Below are 17,428 nucleotides of genomic sequence, written 5' to 3' on the forward strand. Positions count from 1 at the left end.
GTCCTTTTGCCTGAAAGAAGTTACAGTTGCAAAGCAGGATTTTTTTTATACTTCTATGTACACATCAGTCCCTTAATGGAGAAAGGGGCTGATGTCTAAAGACACAGAGGGGCATATTTACCATACTGTTTGGAACAATTAACACTGAAAAAATGGTGTAAAAATAAGTGTGAAATACACCAGCTTTTCCGACATTATTTTACACCACTTTAGACTTTGTGCAATCTGTTAAGGACAAAGTAAAAATTAGAGTCAAGTTAGTTCCATTGGAAAAATAACATGTAACAAACCGCAGTGGATGAACACCATATTTTTACAAAGTATTTTCTAGTTGCTGTTTACTTTTATGCTAGATGGTCAAGGGGGTTACATTACTATACAAAAGCCTCTCTGCATAGTGTGCTTCTTTTATTCTGTGTTTCATTGCTTGAAGCATGGATCAGGTTCATCCAACCCAGCTCATGTCTAAGAGTAATCTGCCTCTTTGTATCACGTCCTACTGATGATTCAATCCAATAAGGTTTATTTACTAATGCCCAAGAGGTGCTAAATTGCACTCTATTTTATGTACTAAGTCTTTCCTCATGGTTAATTAAATTCATTCATACTACCACCAGTCTAGTTGCACATCTCTGCACTCTCTCCAGCTCATTAATATCCTCATAAGACTGGATTGCGCTCGCTGCACTAGAAGAGCTGAAATTTTTAAAAAATGATATTTTGGCTTATAAAGTTATCAGGAGAGGCTCGTTTAATTTGGCTAAGTATTGAAGTCGAAGTTTTTTTTTAAGAGACAGTACTTCGATTATCGAATGGTCGAATATTTGAACGATTTTACTTTGAATCGAATTCGAAGCCGAAGTCGTAGTATCCTATTCGATGGTCGAAGTATCCAAAAAATGACTTTGAATTTTGAATATTTGTACTTTGAAAATTCCCTCAAATTCACTTCGACCCTTGATAAATCTGCCCCTATAAGATTTGGTCTTGTTGTATGCATATGCAGCATTCAGTGTTCCTATAGAACACTATAGTCTGTAGTTGTATTTGAAATGAACACATGACAAGCAGCTGTAACTGTTGGTGATAGGGTATCAGTAAATGCTTCAACATCTATATCTATGTCAAGTATAACAGAAGCTACAGGTAAGGGTAAGCATAGCAATCTGGAGTAATATTTTTATAACCTGATTTATATTGCATCTTGTATTTGAAAATCAGAAGACTTGCTGACCATCTAGCTACATGCATTACCGCTCTCTCTATCGTCCCTTTATTGTAAGTAGTATATTTAAGGGGTTATGATCAGTTCTGAGAGTAAATCCACACTGGCCCACAGAGAACTTCTCCATCTTTCTGTTGTAAAAACGCATGCAGTGAGGTATTTGCTTTTACACTGTTTTATTAGGTTCAAGGAGGTCAACTTACTGTACAAGGTCAACACACCAGAACAGAATTGGACTCAGATCTCCCTTGGACTTGTTATTAAGAAAAGAGGAGAGTAAAAACCCTCATGTTTCTCTGAAAAGAGATATATGGCTTTATATAGATATATTTATATATAGATATATGAAGTTAAAAAATAATTAAAAAAGGACAGTGTGTATTTCTATGTATTGAGGAATATTTGTTGATACAAAGTCACTTGAAGAAGGTCTTGGCTGAAACTCAAGGCGTAACCTCTTTGGATGGTAGACGTTCATGTATTTCTCTTGCCTAAACTTCCTGGAAGGTAAAAAGCCTTGGCCCTAGAGGAAGTAAGGCAGATTGACCATCATTGAGGCTTGGGTTGCTGCTTAGGAGATCATGGAGTCTTAATTCTGGAAGATCTAAAGGGATTATTTTGTCCTAAAAGACAAAATTCTCTACCTGAGCACAAGTCTCTAGCATCATCTTGTCTTTCACTGAAAGCCACTGATACCTGGAGTGGACACAAAAACCTTTAGTTTGTAGAAGACAAGCTCTTTTGTTTTATTGTTGCACTGTTGCTTGTTACTTTTTTAACATAGTTTTGCAGTTTGACAGTTTATAGTAAAAAATATGTTTTTACTAATTTCAAATTCATCAGAATATGTATTTTTCAAAAAATATATGTTTTTCAGGGATATTGAAACTGGTAGGGGGTCTTACAACATATAAGGCAGAATGTAATTAAAATCACAATAACATTTTTGAAAATGTTTAGCGCTGCTTGAAATGTAAAATCATTCATTGGCGAATTTTACATCGCTCATTATCGCAAAGCAAAGGTTAGAATTAACACCCGCTCTGGGCATTTATTAAATATTTTGGCACATAATTTGTTTTTCAATTACAACATTTGTATTGTTCACAAAGGGCATTTGTTCGACTTTGTAAGTTGTCTGAAACACTAATGAAACTATTACATTCCGCTAATAATACAACAACTATCAAATTTGGTATTCACATGTTTAGGAGACATGGGATTTTTAAGATTACTTGTATTTGTGTGCAGAAAATGTTTCTAATATATGTGTCTATATTATGGAAAATATATTCTTTGGGTATTTAGAAGCCGGTATCTTCTACAGAATTGGAATTACACTCAATTTTTAGAAAGCTTAGGGTGCCATGAATAAAAATATGTAATTTTTCTTGGTTAAATAAAAGTGTCCCCAGACATGTACCAGCAGTCCCATATCTTTTGCCAGTGAAAGGGTTAAATAATTATCAAATCATCACATTCTTTTTCTCATTTACACTTTACACAGAGTCCCAACTATATTGAATATTGGTTTGTATCCACTGAGTCTGTCATAGGACTGCATTATGAACTCAGTATCACACCACTGTAGTATAAACACACTTTAGTTGCTGTTTTTCCATCAGGCCAAACATATTTTCCTACATACGGTGAATATACATGTTCATTTATGGAATAATGTGCCCCCTCTTTTAAAATAAAATAGGAAACGGTATTACAAGTCACCTCAGCTTTCCATGACCATATTATAAAAAAGCAAGTCCTTTAATGCAGGCCATGGAAATGATAACTATACAATAATTCATTTACAGGTTTATGCCATTTTATGGTACCGGAAAAAGTCAGAGCAGGAATTTCACTTAAACAAGTGAGAGAGAAAATGTTTTTCCTTTTCTAAAGACAGAATTAAAAAGACTAATTGGGATTGCCTCCTATGATGCAGTACAGCAAAAAAGGGAAAGTTGTGCTCACCAGTTTAATTAGGTAGATGTTTTTTTAATAGAATTGAATCAGGACATTTGTGCATTAAGCTACTAAAATATACTCTCCTTTAAAGAAAACAGGGATACCAGATACTTAGAGCAAAGCTGGGGTGGACCCGAGGGGGGATTTTGGGCCTTCTCCCATGCAATCAGTGAAAATGCACTGAATATAGAGATAATGTGCCAAACATATAGTAGTGCATGGGTGAAATGCCTAAGGAAGCACTGCCACCAGATATATATTCCCCTTTTCTGTTCTTCTAATTCCAATCCTGTCCTAAATGTACATGTCTCTTGTTGTCATGGATATACAGTAAGGGGAAGTCCCCAATGCATGAATTTGATGGGTTGTGAGTCCTAAAGGCTGTTTGGGAACAAGCTTGACAGATTAAAATGGCACAGAATAGAACCAAGGCAGGACTGAAAGCCAGGAGTGGGACGAATCAGGCTTAGAGCCAGGAACAGGACTTAAGTAGGAACAGGACCAAGTCAAGGGGGTACAAGAGCAAGGAAGAGCTAACTCTAAGGGCAACCCTCAGTACTCAAGACAAAATGACCTTAATGCTCAGGCTAGTCTGGCCACAGGTGATCAGTGTAAGCCATTAGACTCGCTATATAACCCCCTGCTCTGCTGTGACTCATTGCCCAACTTAGGTCTATTCTGAGATAGTTCCTGGGTGTGTTCTTGATCTGATTTACTGGTCCTGACCCTTGTCTGTCCTTGATATTTGCTGATGCGCTGCATGAACTGACCGTGCCTGATTACTAAATACTCTTCTGGATCCTGATTCTTTACTGCACCGTCTGTTTGGTTATTGATCCCGGCCTGTTCCACAACTATGCTTACTCTTTCCCTTTTCCTTTTGTTACACGTTCTGGTTCCCTTGCCTCCTGACATGATGGGCGGCTTTCATAGGTAGAATCGTGAGCCGTGGCATTTGTTCTGGGTTTTGGGATATCAAACGTCACACTTCTGACCACTTTGTAACTACAAAGGTCATACTTTGACGCAGGAAGGAGGAACTACTTCCCAGCCAGGCTAACTGAACTAAAACCTAGATTAGGGTCCACTTAACTGGCCAAACCTTAGAGGACTATCTAATTAAAGAGAAACTATTTTACCGGTCCCCTGCATTTGCTTTATTTATGCTTTTTCCTTCACATTCTACATTCCTTCCACACCCTGTACATTTCTTCTTTCCTCTCCTTCTCTGATTTGTTCCACTTTTTTCTCCATTTCTCCTCTATTCTAATCCTGCTCCATACCTATACTCTTCTGTCTCTTTTCAGCCTACTTTGCTCCTCTCACACTTTCCCTTTTTATTTTGCACTTCTCTTCCTTTTTCTCTTCTTCTTACTTAATCTGTTACTCTTCCAGTCTGTATTGTCCGTCCTTCCCACATATTTCCTTTTACTTTCAATTAGTACAGGTAACATAGTACATAGTAACTTGGGTTGAAAAAAGACACATGTCCATTGAGTTCAATCTTTTTTGTTTATAGAGAACCTGCCTAACTGCTAGTTGATCCAGAGGAATGCAAAAAGATCAAAACCGAGTTAGCAAATTAATTTTTTAGTATTCAGATACCTTATCATGCGAAGCAGGACAGACACCTTGTGTGATGTATAAACATTTACTTTTTGACAACATGATCCAATAATATAATAGAATAGCTGAAGAAACCAATAAATTACATTGTGATGAGCTCATAGCATCAAGCTAAGAATGACAATGCCTAATTTACATTAGCATTTGCAAATACATAATAGAAAAGGGAGTTACATAAAAGTCAGCACAACACTAAGAAACAGTACAATCATCTGTCTTTTGTACCTTGCTACTTCTGTTACTGGAAAACACTACATTTGGAAAGGTAAGTGTTTTTTCTCCTTACAGTATAACTGCTGTCAGAGTTTGATTGGGCTTCCAAGGACCCACTACATAACCTGACATTGAGCCCACTCTTACATGGTTTTCCATGTTATCTTCATGCTATTTAATTTGGCTGGATAACTATCTCACTTTTTCCATTTAAATGAATGTTATTCTTATCACTTGTGTCCTCCTATACTGTTGGTTTTAAAAATGATGAATAAATTTTTTTATTTTTACTAACAATTTTTCAGTACAATTGTCACATTTTCAGATAGCTTGTACAAAAACTGATAAAGGGTCATTCCAGCATTTTATACATAAGTATATAACCACATTATAGTAGTACCCGATCCAAGCTATCCATTGCATTGATACTGTTATTTATACAAATCCTGAAATCGGAAGGTGTTTTGATTATGTTACATTTAGAAGTCATGATTACAAAATTGCCAAGCCACTGTAAATGTGAAGGTAAACTTGATATTTTGGGTCTAACTATTGACTTTTAGTCTTAGATTTCCCAAGCTGGCATGTACCCCATTTTCTTTGTTCATAGTAAAATCACACTTTTATTATACTATATTATTGTGTTATATTTATAACACTCACTCTAATTCATTCTAAAATGCTAAAATATTTTCAATTAAATGTGTTTGTTTTTGCTAGTTGCTGAGTATCATATGTCCACTTTGAGGGTCACAGACCAATCAGGTTTTCCAGGCCCCAAAAAGACAACTGCATCAGAATACAGAAAGATATTGTATGAAGGCATAAAGAGGCAATTTCCCACATTAGTTTAGTAAATATGGCTTGTGAAGGGCATACTTTGTCTATTGTTTAACTGAAACTGAAACTAACATCACATTAAACTTCCTGGCTTGTACAGACACAATTAAAACAAATCAACAGTTCACTGAGAAGCCTCCTGTATAAACAAACCCCTGCCTTCCCCAGCTGCCTATTAGCCTGTGAGATAAGGATCAGTTCATTATACAGAGGATTTCACTATGGACTTTTTGCATATATTACACTGTAATCAAACTTCAGAAGCTTAAACTGAGGCACATGAGGCACAATCTCAACTTCTCTCCACCTGCATTTTCCCCTCAGGCAATGAGAAGTCAATGCACTCCCATCCTCTCAGCTCTACACTAACAGACACAGTGACGTCTTGTGTGCAGACATACTGAGAGGATATTGGCGCTGAAATGCAAAACTACACATTTCTGTACCAATAGCTGATCATTGTGTCTATACGCAGGCCATCGCTGTGCCTGCCAGTGTAAAAAAGCAAGCAAAAACAAGCTGGGGCTGCACCATATGTGTTCTCAGCCTTAGATGTTGTAGTCCAGCAACATTTGGGTGGGGCACCACCAGTGTCGGACTGGGCCGGCAGGAAACCAGTAAAAAACCCGGTGGGCCCCAGCCCTCATGGGCCCAGACCTGTTCCCCCGATGGGGCGCCCCTAAAAAACTCACTTGCGCTGCTGTGCTTCCACGCAGGCACGCAGTGCGACAGCAGTCATGCAGGTGCGCAGCATACTGGGGTTCTTGCAGGGCTGCAGCGAACCGCCGTTCGCGCAGGCGCACAGCACATCATCATTCACGCAGTAGTAAGCAGGGAGGGGGCACACAGTGACTGCCTGGAGGGCCCTTCATGTGGCAGTCCCGGTGGGCCCTCATTGCTCCAGTCCGACCCTGGGCACCACTGCTATGTCTTGGCTCAGTACATCTTTTCTCCTCCCCTTCTAAGCCAGAAATTTAATAAATGGAAGGCTATCAACCACCTGATCTGTGTATGAGCGTGATATTCTGAGACAACTTGCAGTTTCTATATTTTATTATTTTTTGCAATCTGGTTGCCAGGGTCTAAATTACTCTGGCAACCATACACTGATTTGAATAAGAGAGTGGAATCTGAGTAGGGGAGGGCCTGAATAGAAAAATGGGCAATACAAAGCATTTGTAGCTTTACAAAGCATTTACTCATTAGATGGGGGCCAGTGACCCCCATTTGAAAGCTGAATTCAGAAGAAAAAGGCAAAATTAAAAAAAACTATAAAAAAAATAAATAATGAAGACCAATTGAAAAGTTGCTATAACATACTAAAAGTTTACTTAAAGTTGAACGACCCCTTCAAGGCTGTGGCATGTGTGGAGATTCGTTGCCCCTGATAAATCTGCTCGACAGTACTTGGAATGCCAGGGTCTATTTGAATCCCAGTCCTGTGTGAAGTCTTCATTTGGTAATATATATATATATATATATATATATATATATATATATATCTCTCTATATATATTATATATATATATATATATATATATATATATATATATATATATATATATATATATATATATATATATATATATATATATATATATATATATATATATATATATATATACACACACACAGTGGTGTGAAAAACTATTTGCCCCCTTCCTGATTTCTTATTCTTTTGCATGTTTGTCACACAAAATGTTTCTGATCATCAAAAACATTTAACTATTAGTCAAAGATAACACAAGTAAACACAAAATGCAGTTTTTAAATGAGGGTTTTTATTATTTAGGGAGAAAAGAAATCCAAACCTGTGTGAAAAAGTAATTGCCCCCTGAACCTAATAACTGGTTGGGCCACCCTTAGCAGCAATAACTGCAATCAAGCGTTTGCGATAACTTGCAACGAGTCTTTTACAGCGCTCTGGAGGAATTTTGGCCCACTCATCTTTGCAGAATTGTTGTAATTCAGCTTTATTTGAGGGTTTTCTAGCATGAACCGCCTTTTTAAGGTCATGCCACAACATCTCAATAGGATTCAGGTCAGGACTTTGACTAGGCCACTCCAAAGTCTTCATTTTGTTTTTCTTCAGCCATTCAGAGGTGGATTTGCTGGTGTGTTTTGGGTCATTGTCCTGCTGCAGCACCCAAGATCGCTTCAGCTTGAGTTGACGAACAGATGGCCGGACATTCTCCTTCAGGATTTTTTGGTTGACAGCAGAATTCATGGTTCCATCTATCACAGCAAGTCTTCCAGGTCCTGAAGCATCAAAACAACCCCAGACCATCACACTACCACCACCATATTTTACTGTTGGTATGATGTTCTTTTTCTGAAATGCTGTGTTACTTTTACGCCAGATGTAACGGGACGCGCACCTTCCAAAAAGTTCAACTTTTGTCTCGTCGGTCCACAAGGTATTTTCCCAAAAGTCTTGGCAATCATTGAGATGTTTTTTTAGCAAAATTGAGACGAGCCTTAATGGTCTTTTTGCTTAAAAGTGGTTTGCGCCTTGGAAATCTGCCATGCAGGCCGTTTTTGGCCAGTCTCTTTCTTATGGTGGAGTCGTGAACACTGACCTTAATTGAGGCAAGTGAGGCCTGCAGTTCTTTTAGATGTTGTCCTGGGGTCTTTTGTGGCCTCTCGGATGAGTTTTCTCTGCGCTCTCGGGGTAATTTTGGTCGGCCGGCCACTCCTGGGAAGGTTCACCACTGTTCCATGTTTTTGCCATTTGTGGATAATGGCTCTCACTGTGGATCGCTGGAGTCCCAAAGCTTTAGAAATGGCTTTATAACCTTTGAAATTGAACTGAGGTGTGATAAACCACAGTTAAGTTATTTTTTAACAAGGGGGGCAATCACTTTTTCACACAGGCCCATGTAGATTTGGAGTTTTTTTTCTCCCTTAATAACGTAAACCTTCATTTAAAAACTGCATTTTGTGTTCAATTATGTTATCTTTGACTAATAGTTAACGGTTTTTGATGAGCAGAAACATTTAAGGGGCCGATTCATTAACTTCGAGTGAAGGATTCGAAGTAAAAAAACGTCGAATTTCGAAGTGTTTTTTGGGCTACTTCGACCATCGAATGGGCTACTTCGACCTTCGACTACGACTACGACTTCGAATCGAAGGATTCGAACTAAAAATCGTTCGACTATTCGACCATTCGATATTCGAAGTACTGTCTCTTTAAGAAAAACTTCGACCCCCTACTTCGGCAGCTAAAAGCTACCGAAGTCAATGTTAGCCTATGGGGAAGGTCCCCATAGGCTTGCCTAAGTTTTTTTGATCGAAGGATATTCCTTCGATCGTTGGATTTAAATCCTTCGAATCGTTCGATTCGAAGGATTTAATCGTTCGATTGAAGGAATAATCCTTCGATCGTTCGATCGTAGCATTTGCGCTAAATCCTTCGACTTCGATATTCGAAGTCGAAGGATTTTAGTTCCTAGTCGAATATCAAGGGTTAATTAACCCTCGATATTCGACCCTTGATGAATCGGCCCCTAAGTGTGACAAACATGCAAAAGAATAAGAAATCAGGAAGGGGGCAAATAGTTTTTCACACCACTGTATATATATTCTTATCAAAGAAGAAGGTTTTTAGTGCTAGCCAGAATGAGCTGAATGCTTACAGCTCTGAATATAAACAAAGAACATGGAGCTTCAGTAGGGGGCAGATCAAAGATCGAGGTGAATTTTCAAATAAAAAAAAATTGAATATTGAGCTATTTTTGTGTACCTCAACTAGGGAATAGTCCAAATTCGAGTTGAATTTGAAAAAAATTTGAATATCGAAATTTATCATGTATTGTCTCTTTAAAAAGTCGTCTTCAACCATTCGCCATCTAAAACCTGCCAAATTGCTGTTTTAGCCTATGGGGGACCTCCTAGGACATATTTGGAGTCAATTGGTGGACTTTGAAAAATCAAAGTTTTTTTTGGGAAAAACTTAAATTCAAATTCGATCGAATTCGCTATTACTTCGATTCATACGATTCGAATTCAGCCGAATACGGACCTATTCGATCGAAAACGGACCTATTTCAGTTGGTCTTTTTGAATTTCAAAATTTTTCAAAATCAAAATTCAACCCTTGATAAATATGCCCCTAGGTGTACACAGCCCTGGTGAGAGACTCCTTGGAGTTGCTCGGGAAAAGTTTTACAAATGATTCATTAACACTTCTGACTTTGTGATATTACTTTTCAGGATGTACAAAGGGATATTTCTTTGTGTTTTACTTGCTGTGATCTGTGCAAACTCACTGGCAACGCCAAGTGGCTATGCAGATGAAGATAATGATGAAGTCGAACGCTATGTACGAGGCTGGGCATCTAAAATAGGACAAACTTTGGGAAAGATAGCTAAAGGTAAAGAATTCACCAGCACATCATCCTTATTGATTTCAAAATGACTACTAAATCTTCCCTAAAAGAGTATGAAAAACAGCTATATTTATCATTTATAAGAGCAGTATTTATAACACACATTCTACATTAAATGTATGTATACATTAGACATACAAGAAATCAAAACAACCAATATAAGAGTTAAAGAGGACCCTGCCCAAAACTACAAATATGAATGATTTTACTGATGTTTACTGCATTTTCAGTTCTGCAGTTCTGCTTTTGATTGCTTCTTTTGCCTATAAAATTTACATACCATAGAAACACTATTGGAACTATGATTGTGACCAAATATCTCAGTAGTTTTAAAAGTATTGATATGAGTGGCATTCTTCTTAATTACTTGTTTTGGCCTGAGAAAATGTTATGTTTAATAATTTCATTATGGGCCCTTATAGGCGTTGAACTGGTCAGACGGTGTCATTCGTATTTAGGTTATTTACCATTGTAAGTAAGGCTTGCAGAGCATATGATGCTGTGAAATGCAAGCGAGCAATGGGACAACTAGAAATGTAATTAAAAATGTTTTACGGGTTTACTTACTAAAATATGAATTTATCTCATATTTTATTTAAAAAAACCGACAAACTCCCATACTCGATTTGACCGTATTAATTAACAACTTGATAAAATCGAGCAAAAACCCGAATGGCTCAAACTTTTCAGACTTTTTTCCCGAATCTCTTGATTTGTTTGAGTTTTTGTCCGAAAAAGTTGGATTTTTAGGCTAAACCCAGCCCAGACCACAATAACTACAAATTGATATAGGTGCCTCTCCCATTGACTTGTACAGTATATGACCTTGACAGGTCTGTGATGGAGGATTCTCGAATTCGGTCTTTTTGCAGCATCAGGTATAATAAATCTCAAAAAATGTGAGTTTTTTTTATCCTCGAAAAATTCAAGTTTTAGCCCCAAAAAGCACGAATGGATAAATTTGAGGTTTAGTAAATAACCCCCTTAATGTTTAAAGATTAGCATAGCTAGCATGCAATAAAATCCATTAAAACCCCTCATATTGTTATTTTCCCAAACATATTGGAAAATATTGTCTTTTTATAATACAATGTATAGATGGGCATTGGGCATACATTTATTTTAATTAGAGAGGTGTTTGTTATAATATATTAGTCTGCAGCAGTTCTACATACTTCATGTTATTCAATAAAACTATTTGTACTTACACCACTGAATTATGTTGCTCCTTCTAAATACTGAAGTTTCCAGTTCATTGTATTTTGCTTACTTACTTAGTTGGATTAAAGGAATTAATTCAACCAAAACGAGAGGCAATGCTACGCAGCGCTGAGGCCCAAGGTAATTATTCTTCTAGTTTTACTGTTTGGGGTCAATAGTCAGCAGAACATTTGCAGCTGAGACTTTCCCCTGCTGTTAACTGTCATTTTCTTTTTCAGAATAAGCAATGGTACATACAGTATAACAAAGCTTTTTCTAAGATGTTTTTTTTCAAAATATGCTTTGCCTTAGATTGTATTTAAGATTATAAGACATATTAAATATTGCTAGGTGCAACACTCAGGGGCAGATTTATCAAGGGTCGAATTTCAAAGGTAAAAATACGTTGAAATTCGACCATCGAATTGAAGTTTTTTTCATCCAATTTGGGTATACTGCTGTCGAAGTATAATCGTTCGAATCGAACGATTAAATCCTTCGAATCGAACGATTCGAAGGATTTCGGCAATCGATTGAACGATTTTACTTCGACTTCCAAAAACGTAGAAAAATGCTCTAGAAGGCTAACATAGCACTTCGACGGGTTTAATTTGGCGAAGTAATGAAGTCAAAGTTCAATTCGAACGATTTTACTTTGAATCAAATTCGAAGTCGAAGTCGTAGTATCCTATTCGATGGTCGAAGTATCCAAAAAATTACTTTGAATGTCGAGTTTTTTTACTTCGAAAATTCCCTCGAATTCACTTCGACCCTTGATAAATCTGCCCCTCAAGGTCATATTTATGAATAGTCTCATTTTCATAGTTTTAGTGGTTTATGAAACCACAACTAAACTCACAAAACTAATGATTTTGTGAGATTTATTAAAAAAAAAAACGAATAAAAAAAGTATGAATGGAAAATTACACTGAACAATGTGCTAAAAAATATGAATACCTTGAAAAAAAATTTTGACAATTTTTTTGGACAATTCCAAACAAAAAAAATATGAAAACCTCTAAAAGTCTTAATTGATTTAGAAATGTCCTTTCGGATTAGTGCAGCTCCCGTCGACTTCTATAGGACATCGGCAACTTTTACCTGGCAAACTTTTATATTAGAGGTTTTCATGGTTCAAATTTTTAATTTGGAAAAAATTCAAATTCGATTGTTAGTAAATTACCTCCTCCTAAATGGACATTTAACTGCACTAAAAACTGCAATAGAGCCACTTATCCTGCACTAGAAACTGCACTCAATGGTTGTTAGGTTTAATTACATGCAGCTGAAGGGTATGTTCACTGGGAGGCACAACTTGTGCTCAATGTCATTAATGCTGCTACTCTGGAATTAATCATAACAATTTGTGCCTAGGGGGACACAATTAAAGGGGACCCGCCACCCAAAAAAATTATTCAAAATCCTATTTTATCCCATTAGTCAAGCAAAATTAACTTTAATTACACAATATAAATTATTTGAATCTTGTTTCCTTCAGTCTGGGAATTCATAATTATAGCAAGCAGGCAGCAGCCATTTTGTGCACACTGTTATTAAGGCAAGCCTTGCATCCTCTCAGAATCTTGTTTGTGCACCAGAATGGGGGACCTGATGTCCATCCCCATGCCCTGGCTACACAATTAAATGGTAAAGAGAAGTGGGGGAATGTGGGGAAGAGCGGTGACATCTAGAAAGTACTGAATGGAAAGTGAAAGTAATTTGTCTGCCCCGCCTCTATGCCCATGGCATAGAGGAGTGGCAGACAATATTTGATTGACAGCTGAGATTTTTAAATGAGCTTACAACAGCTATGAATGCTTTAATTTAATAAGAAATAGAAATTGGATTTTATGTTTAATTCGAAAAGGACTTTTACTATACAGATTTTTGTGTCTGTGTGACAGGTCCACTTTAATTTGCAATTCTTGGAAGGAACATAGTATTATAGCTAATGACAAACTGAACTTATTTGCATACTTTGTCCAAGTTGAGTCTTCATAAATGTTTTCTTTTACCTTGGTTTGGTATTTGTTAGAACTTTATATTTTATCTTTATTTTTTTTTTGTCATTTTAAGGCAAGAGACCATGGATACTCTAAATGAACAGAAAAACTGCTTTGCTGACAAAGCATTTACCCCGGTAATGTCTATCTATTAATATCCTCTGTAATGCCAAAAAATTACTCTGGAGAAACCTGAAAAATAAAAAACTAGGAACTACCCAAACATGTACAAACATACAAGTAAATAAAAGAACAAGGACCTGATGGTTTTCATTTCAGGGTACTAACAGGGCTCAGCTCTGCGATTAGGAAACTGCTATCAGTCTTTGCCTGGCATGATTCTGAGAGATTAGTGAATTGCTAATGTGGTGCCAAAATTCAAAGAAGGATTGAATCCTTTTAACTTGTTACTGCCAATATTTATGGTATCTGAACTTTAAGAATTCTAACACCACCCATGTATGTATGTTGACATGTAAGAATTGTGGAGTGCATTCTGCAGATTGTACCACCCACACATTAAAATCAAGAATTGGGTCAAAAATAAAAACAAGATGTTTGTGGTTGATTAACATTTTATAAAGCACAACTAAAAGTACAGGGCTTAGATAAAAGCGTTACCCCCAAGAGGAGGTGATAAACTAGCTTTCCTCTTAAAGATGGAAGTGCTCTGTATACCAGACAACCAAAGGGGTTAAATCATATGTTCAATGTGTCTTGCTAGGTGTCAGGGCCCTTAGGCACAATTTGGAGTGCGGACCAAGGAGGAAGCTAATAGGCAAACACAGTTCGCGGTACAATGGATTAGGCAGAAGAATCGTCGGTTCAGGCAAAGGTCGGTCTAGGCAGCAAGGTTTCGTGGTCGAGGTTTCAGGCAAAGGTCAGTCCAGGCAGCGAATAATCAAGGTCAAGGTTTCAAGCAAAGGTCGAGAAACAAGAATCAATCATACGAAAACACCCAGGAACTCTAGATAGAAGAACCTATACTCGGGCACTGAGAGAACCTTCTGGCGACCTTAAATAGGTGGATTTTCGCGCCAAAACACGCTAGGTGACGTCACAGGATGTGCGTCAGAATATGCGTCAGAATATGCGCCAGAATATGCGCCAGCGTCTAAGGATGCGCCAGCGTTAATACGCTGCATAAAAACGCCAGCGTTATTACGGCCGCATCGCCTCTTCTGGGCGCCGCCATTTTGGACGCGCCGAGGACGCCTTACACTAGGTCAGAATGAAATATCCACACACATGGAAAGATATATGTAAAGTTTAAGCAATTTCGTTGTATTTATAACTTAGATATAAAGTCAATATTTTAGGGGTTGAATAGTAAATATATTTATTGGATACATTAATTTATCTATGCATTTGCAGTGGATTCCTGGTTAGAATAGTAGATATGTGTATGTATTCATCTATTTATTTATATATCTATTTATTTAATGATATATAAATATGAGACATTTGTACATATTAAAGGTCATGGAAGATGTGGCATTTGATCATTTCTATTAGGTATAGGAATACAATTGTTGGGAATTGAAGGCAGTAGCCTCCTACTCAGTGTATTTGGAGGCATGGTGATCAGCCCTGTTATTGTCACAAATAGTGATGGGTGAATCTGTGCTGAAAAATTTGCAAATTTAACACGCGATTTGTGAAACGGCGAAAAATGTGCTGAATACATTGAAGTCAATGAGTGTCAAAATAATTTTGACTCCGGCGACAATTTTTATACACGGGACTATTTAGTCCAAATGCATTAAAGTCAATAGGCGTCCGAATAGTTTTGACACGCGTCAATATTTATGTGCGAGCCAATTTTTTTTTCATGCTGCGGCTTTTATGGCTGCGGAGTTTCGCAAATTCATTTGCTTGTGGCGAAACCTGTAAATTTGCCGCCAATTCGTGTCTGGAGAATTAATTCTTCCATTACTAGTCACAAATTAATGTACCTTTTTGTTGGGGTCAACACTCAAAGGCAGTGGCTTTACTATAGATAAAGGGGGTTAGCAAGGTGGGGGTAGGGGGCCCAGAAATGGTACACCAATACTCAAAAGCCAAGACCAAAGGAGCAAACCAAGGATATTTATTGCCACAATCAAGTACTGGTGTTTTTAATCATGGCAAGTTTTTCTGCAAATATTGTAATACAGGTATAGGATCCCTTATCCAGAAACCCGATATCCAGAAAGCTCCAAATTACGGAATGGCTGTCTAACATAGACTCCATTTTATCCAAATAATCCAAATTTTTAAAAATTATTTCCTTTTTCTCTGTAATAATAAAACAGTAGCTTTTACTTGATCCACACTAAGATATAATTAACCCTTATTGGAAGCAAAACCAACCTGTTGGGTTTATTTAATGTTTAAATTAATTTCTAGTAGACTTAAGGCATGAAGACCCAAATTACGGAAAGATCCGGTATCCGGAAACCCCCAGGTCCAGAGCATTCTGGATAACAGGTCCCATACCTGTAATCAAAATGCCTTGTTTAACATTTTAGATGTTGAATTTTCAAATGATTGATTTTAATTTGAACAAAAATGACATTGTTTCTCTTTTGCAGGTCTGAAGAATAAACACAGCCCTCAGATAAACTCGAGACCTTTAAAAATACATGATTCCAATGCTAATAAAATAATCAAAAATATGCAGAGCTTCTGTTTTCATTTACAGTGTCTTACTAGTTGCAGCACATCTATTCTATTCCCTTATTAATGTTGTGCATGCATGATTTGGCCAAGCTCGTGCACCTCTCTAGTCTTTTTGTAATGATAATTGCAAGCGTGTATTTGATGGGGAAATTGTGATGTTAACAGTACTAAGATGGCACCTGCACTGTAAGGAAAATTCAAACTGTCTTAAAGGAGACCTAAATCTTAACTAAAGAAGTAGCTAGAAATATTGGTCTTTGGGTCTTGTACTTCTGTACCAGCCAAAGGCAGCCACAGCCCTTTAGCAGTAAAGATCTGTGCCTCCAAAGATGCCCCAGTAGTTCCCCATCTTCTTTTCTGCTGAGTAACTGCACATGTTCTGTGCTGCTGTCACTTACTGAGCTTAGGGACCCACTTACAATATACAGTACACATAGAATAGAAATTTCACACTATAAGGCTGATAATACAGATAATTACTACATGGCAGCACAGGCAAACCAGTGCAATTAGCATCAGAATGTAACAATCAGCCTTATACCATCAGCTTATATTAAAGGCCAACCTAATTTTCTTTTTATAATTTGTGACAACCCCTAAGCTTAGCTTCTCAACAGCTGCTCAGAACCCACTGAGCATGTGAGCAACTTTCCAAGATGGTGACCCCCCTGTGACAAGTTTGAAGTCCTGGATCATGGTGCAATAAGGTCATTATACAAAATATGGCATTTTTAGCCATATTCATTTTTAGGGTTTAGTTCAACTTTAAAACATAAGTGCGGTGTTTTTCTAGGGGTAAGTGTGAAAAATCTGCATAAACTGCAGGAACCCAAATATAAAACATGGGAATAGCGCCTGTGGGAATACAAACTTTTAATATAGATAAATTTGGGGCTGATAGCATGCTTTACCTACTTGTGCTTAAAAACAGCCCAGCAACATTAAAGCTGCATAATTCAATATTGGTGGCAAAACAATTTGGGTTTATTTAATGTTTAGATTATTTTAGCGTAGAAAGGTATGGAGAGTTAAACTATGGAAAAGGTGCCATTTCTGGAACCCCATATACCAAGCATTCTTTGGATCTCCATACCTACTTAAAAATCATTTAAACATTAAACCCAATAGAATTAAAATAATCTCTAATTATTCTACTGACAAAATAGCTTTGTAATAATTGCCTTTGCCCAAATAAGGAGTTAACGCTTTCAGAAATTCCACAGTAAAAGTTAGTTATACAGGAAACACTGCCAGGTTTTTTTGAACTCCCATAACTTCGAAATTCGAATTAAAAAAAGACCAAT

General features: G+C 37.2%; 1 protein-coding gene across 1 annotated transcript; it reads left to right on the plus strand.

Annotated features, from left to right (window-relative positions):
* The first annotated feature begins 5,020 nt into the window (after positions 1–5,020).
* On the plus strand, positions 5,021–16,113 carry levi.L (levitide L homeolog). Its single transcript, NM_001085587.1, is given in 5 exon segments — positions 5,021–5,081; positions 10,085–10,245; positions 11,539–11,601; positions 13,537–13,600; positions 16,037–16,113. Coding segments are annotated over 3 exon segments (246 nt in total). The 5' UTR covers positions 5,021–5,081; position 10,085; the 3' UTR covers positions 13,560–13,600; positions 16,037–16,113.
* The last annotated feature ends 1,315 nt before the right edge of the window (positions 16,114–17,428 follow it).

The sequence above is a fragment of the Xenopus laevis genome, chromosome 6L (genome assembly GCF_017654675.1).
Source record: "Xenopus laevis strain J_2021 chromosome 6L, Xenopus_laevis_v10.1, whole genome shotgun sequence".
NCBI lineage: Eukaryota > Metazoa > Chordata > Amphibia > Anura > Pipidae > Xenopus > Xenopus laevis.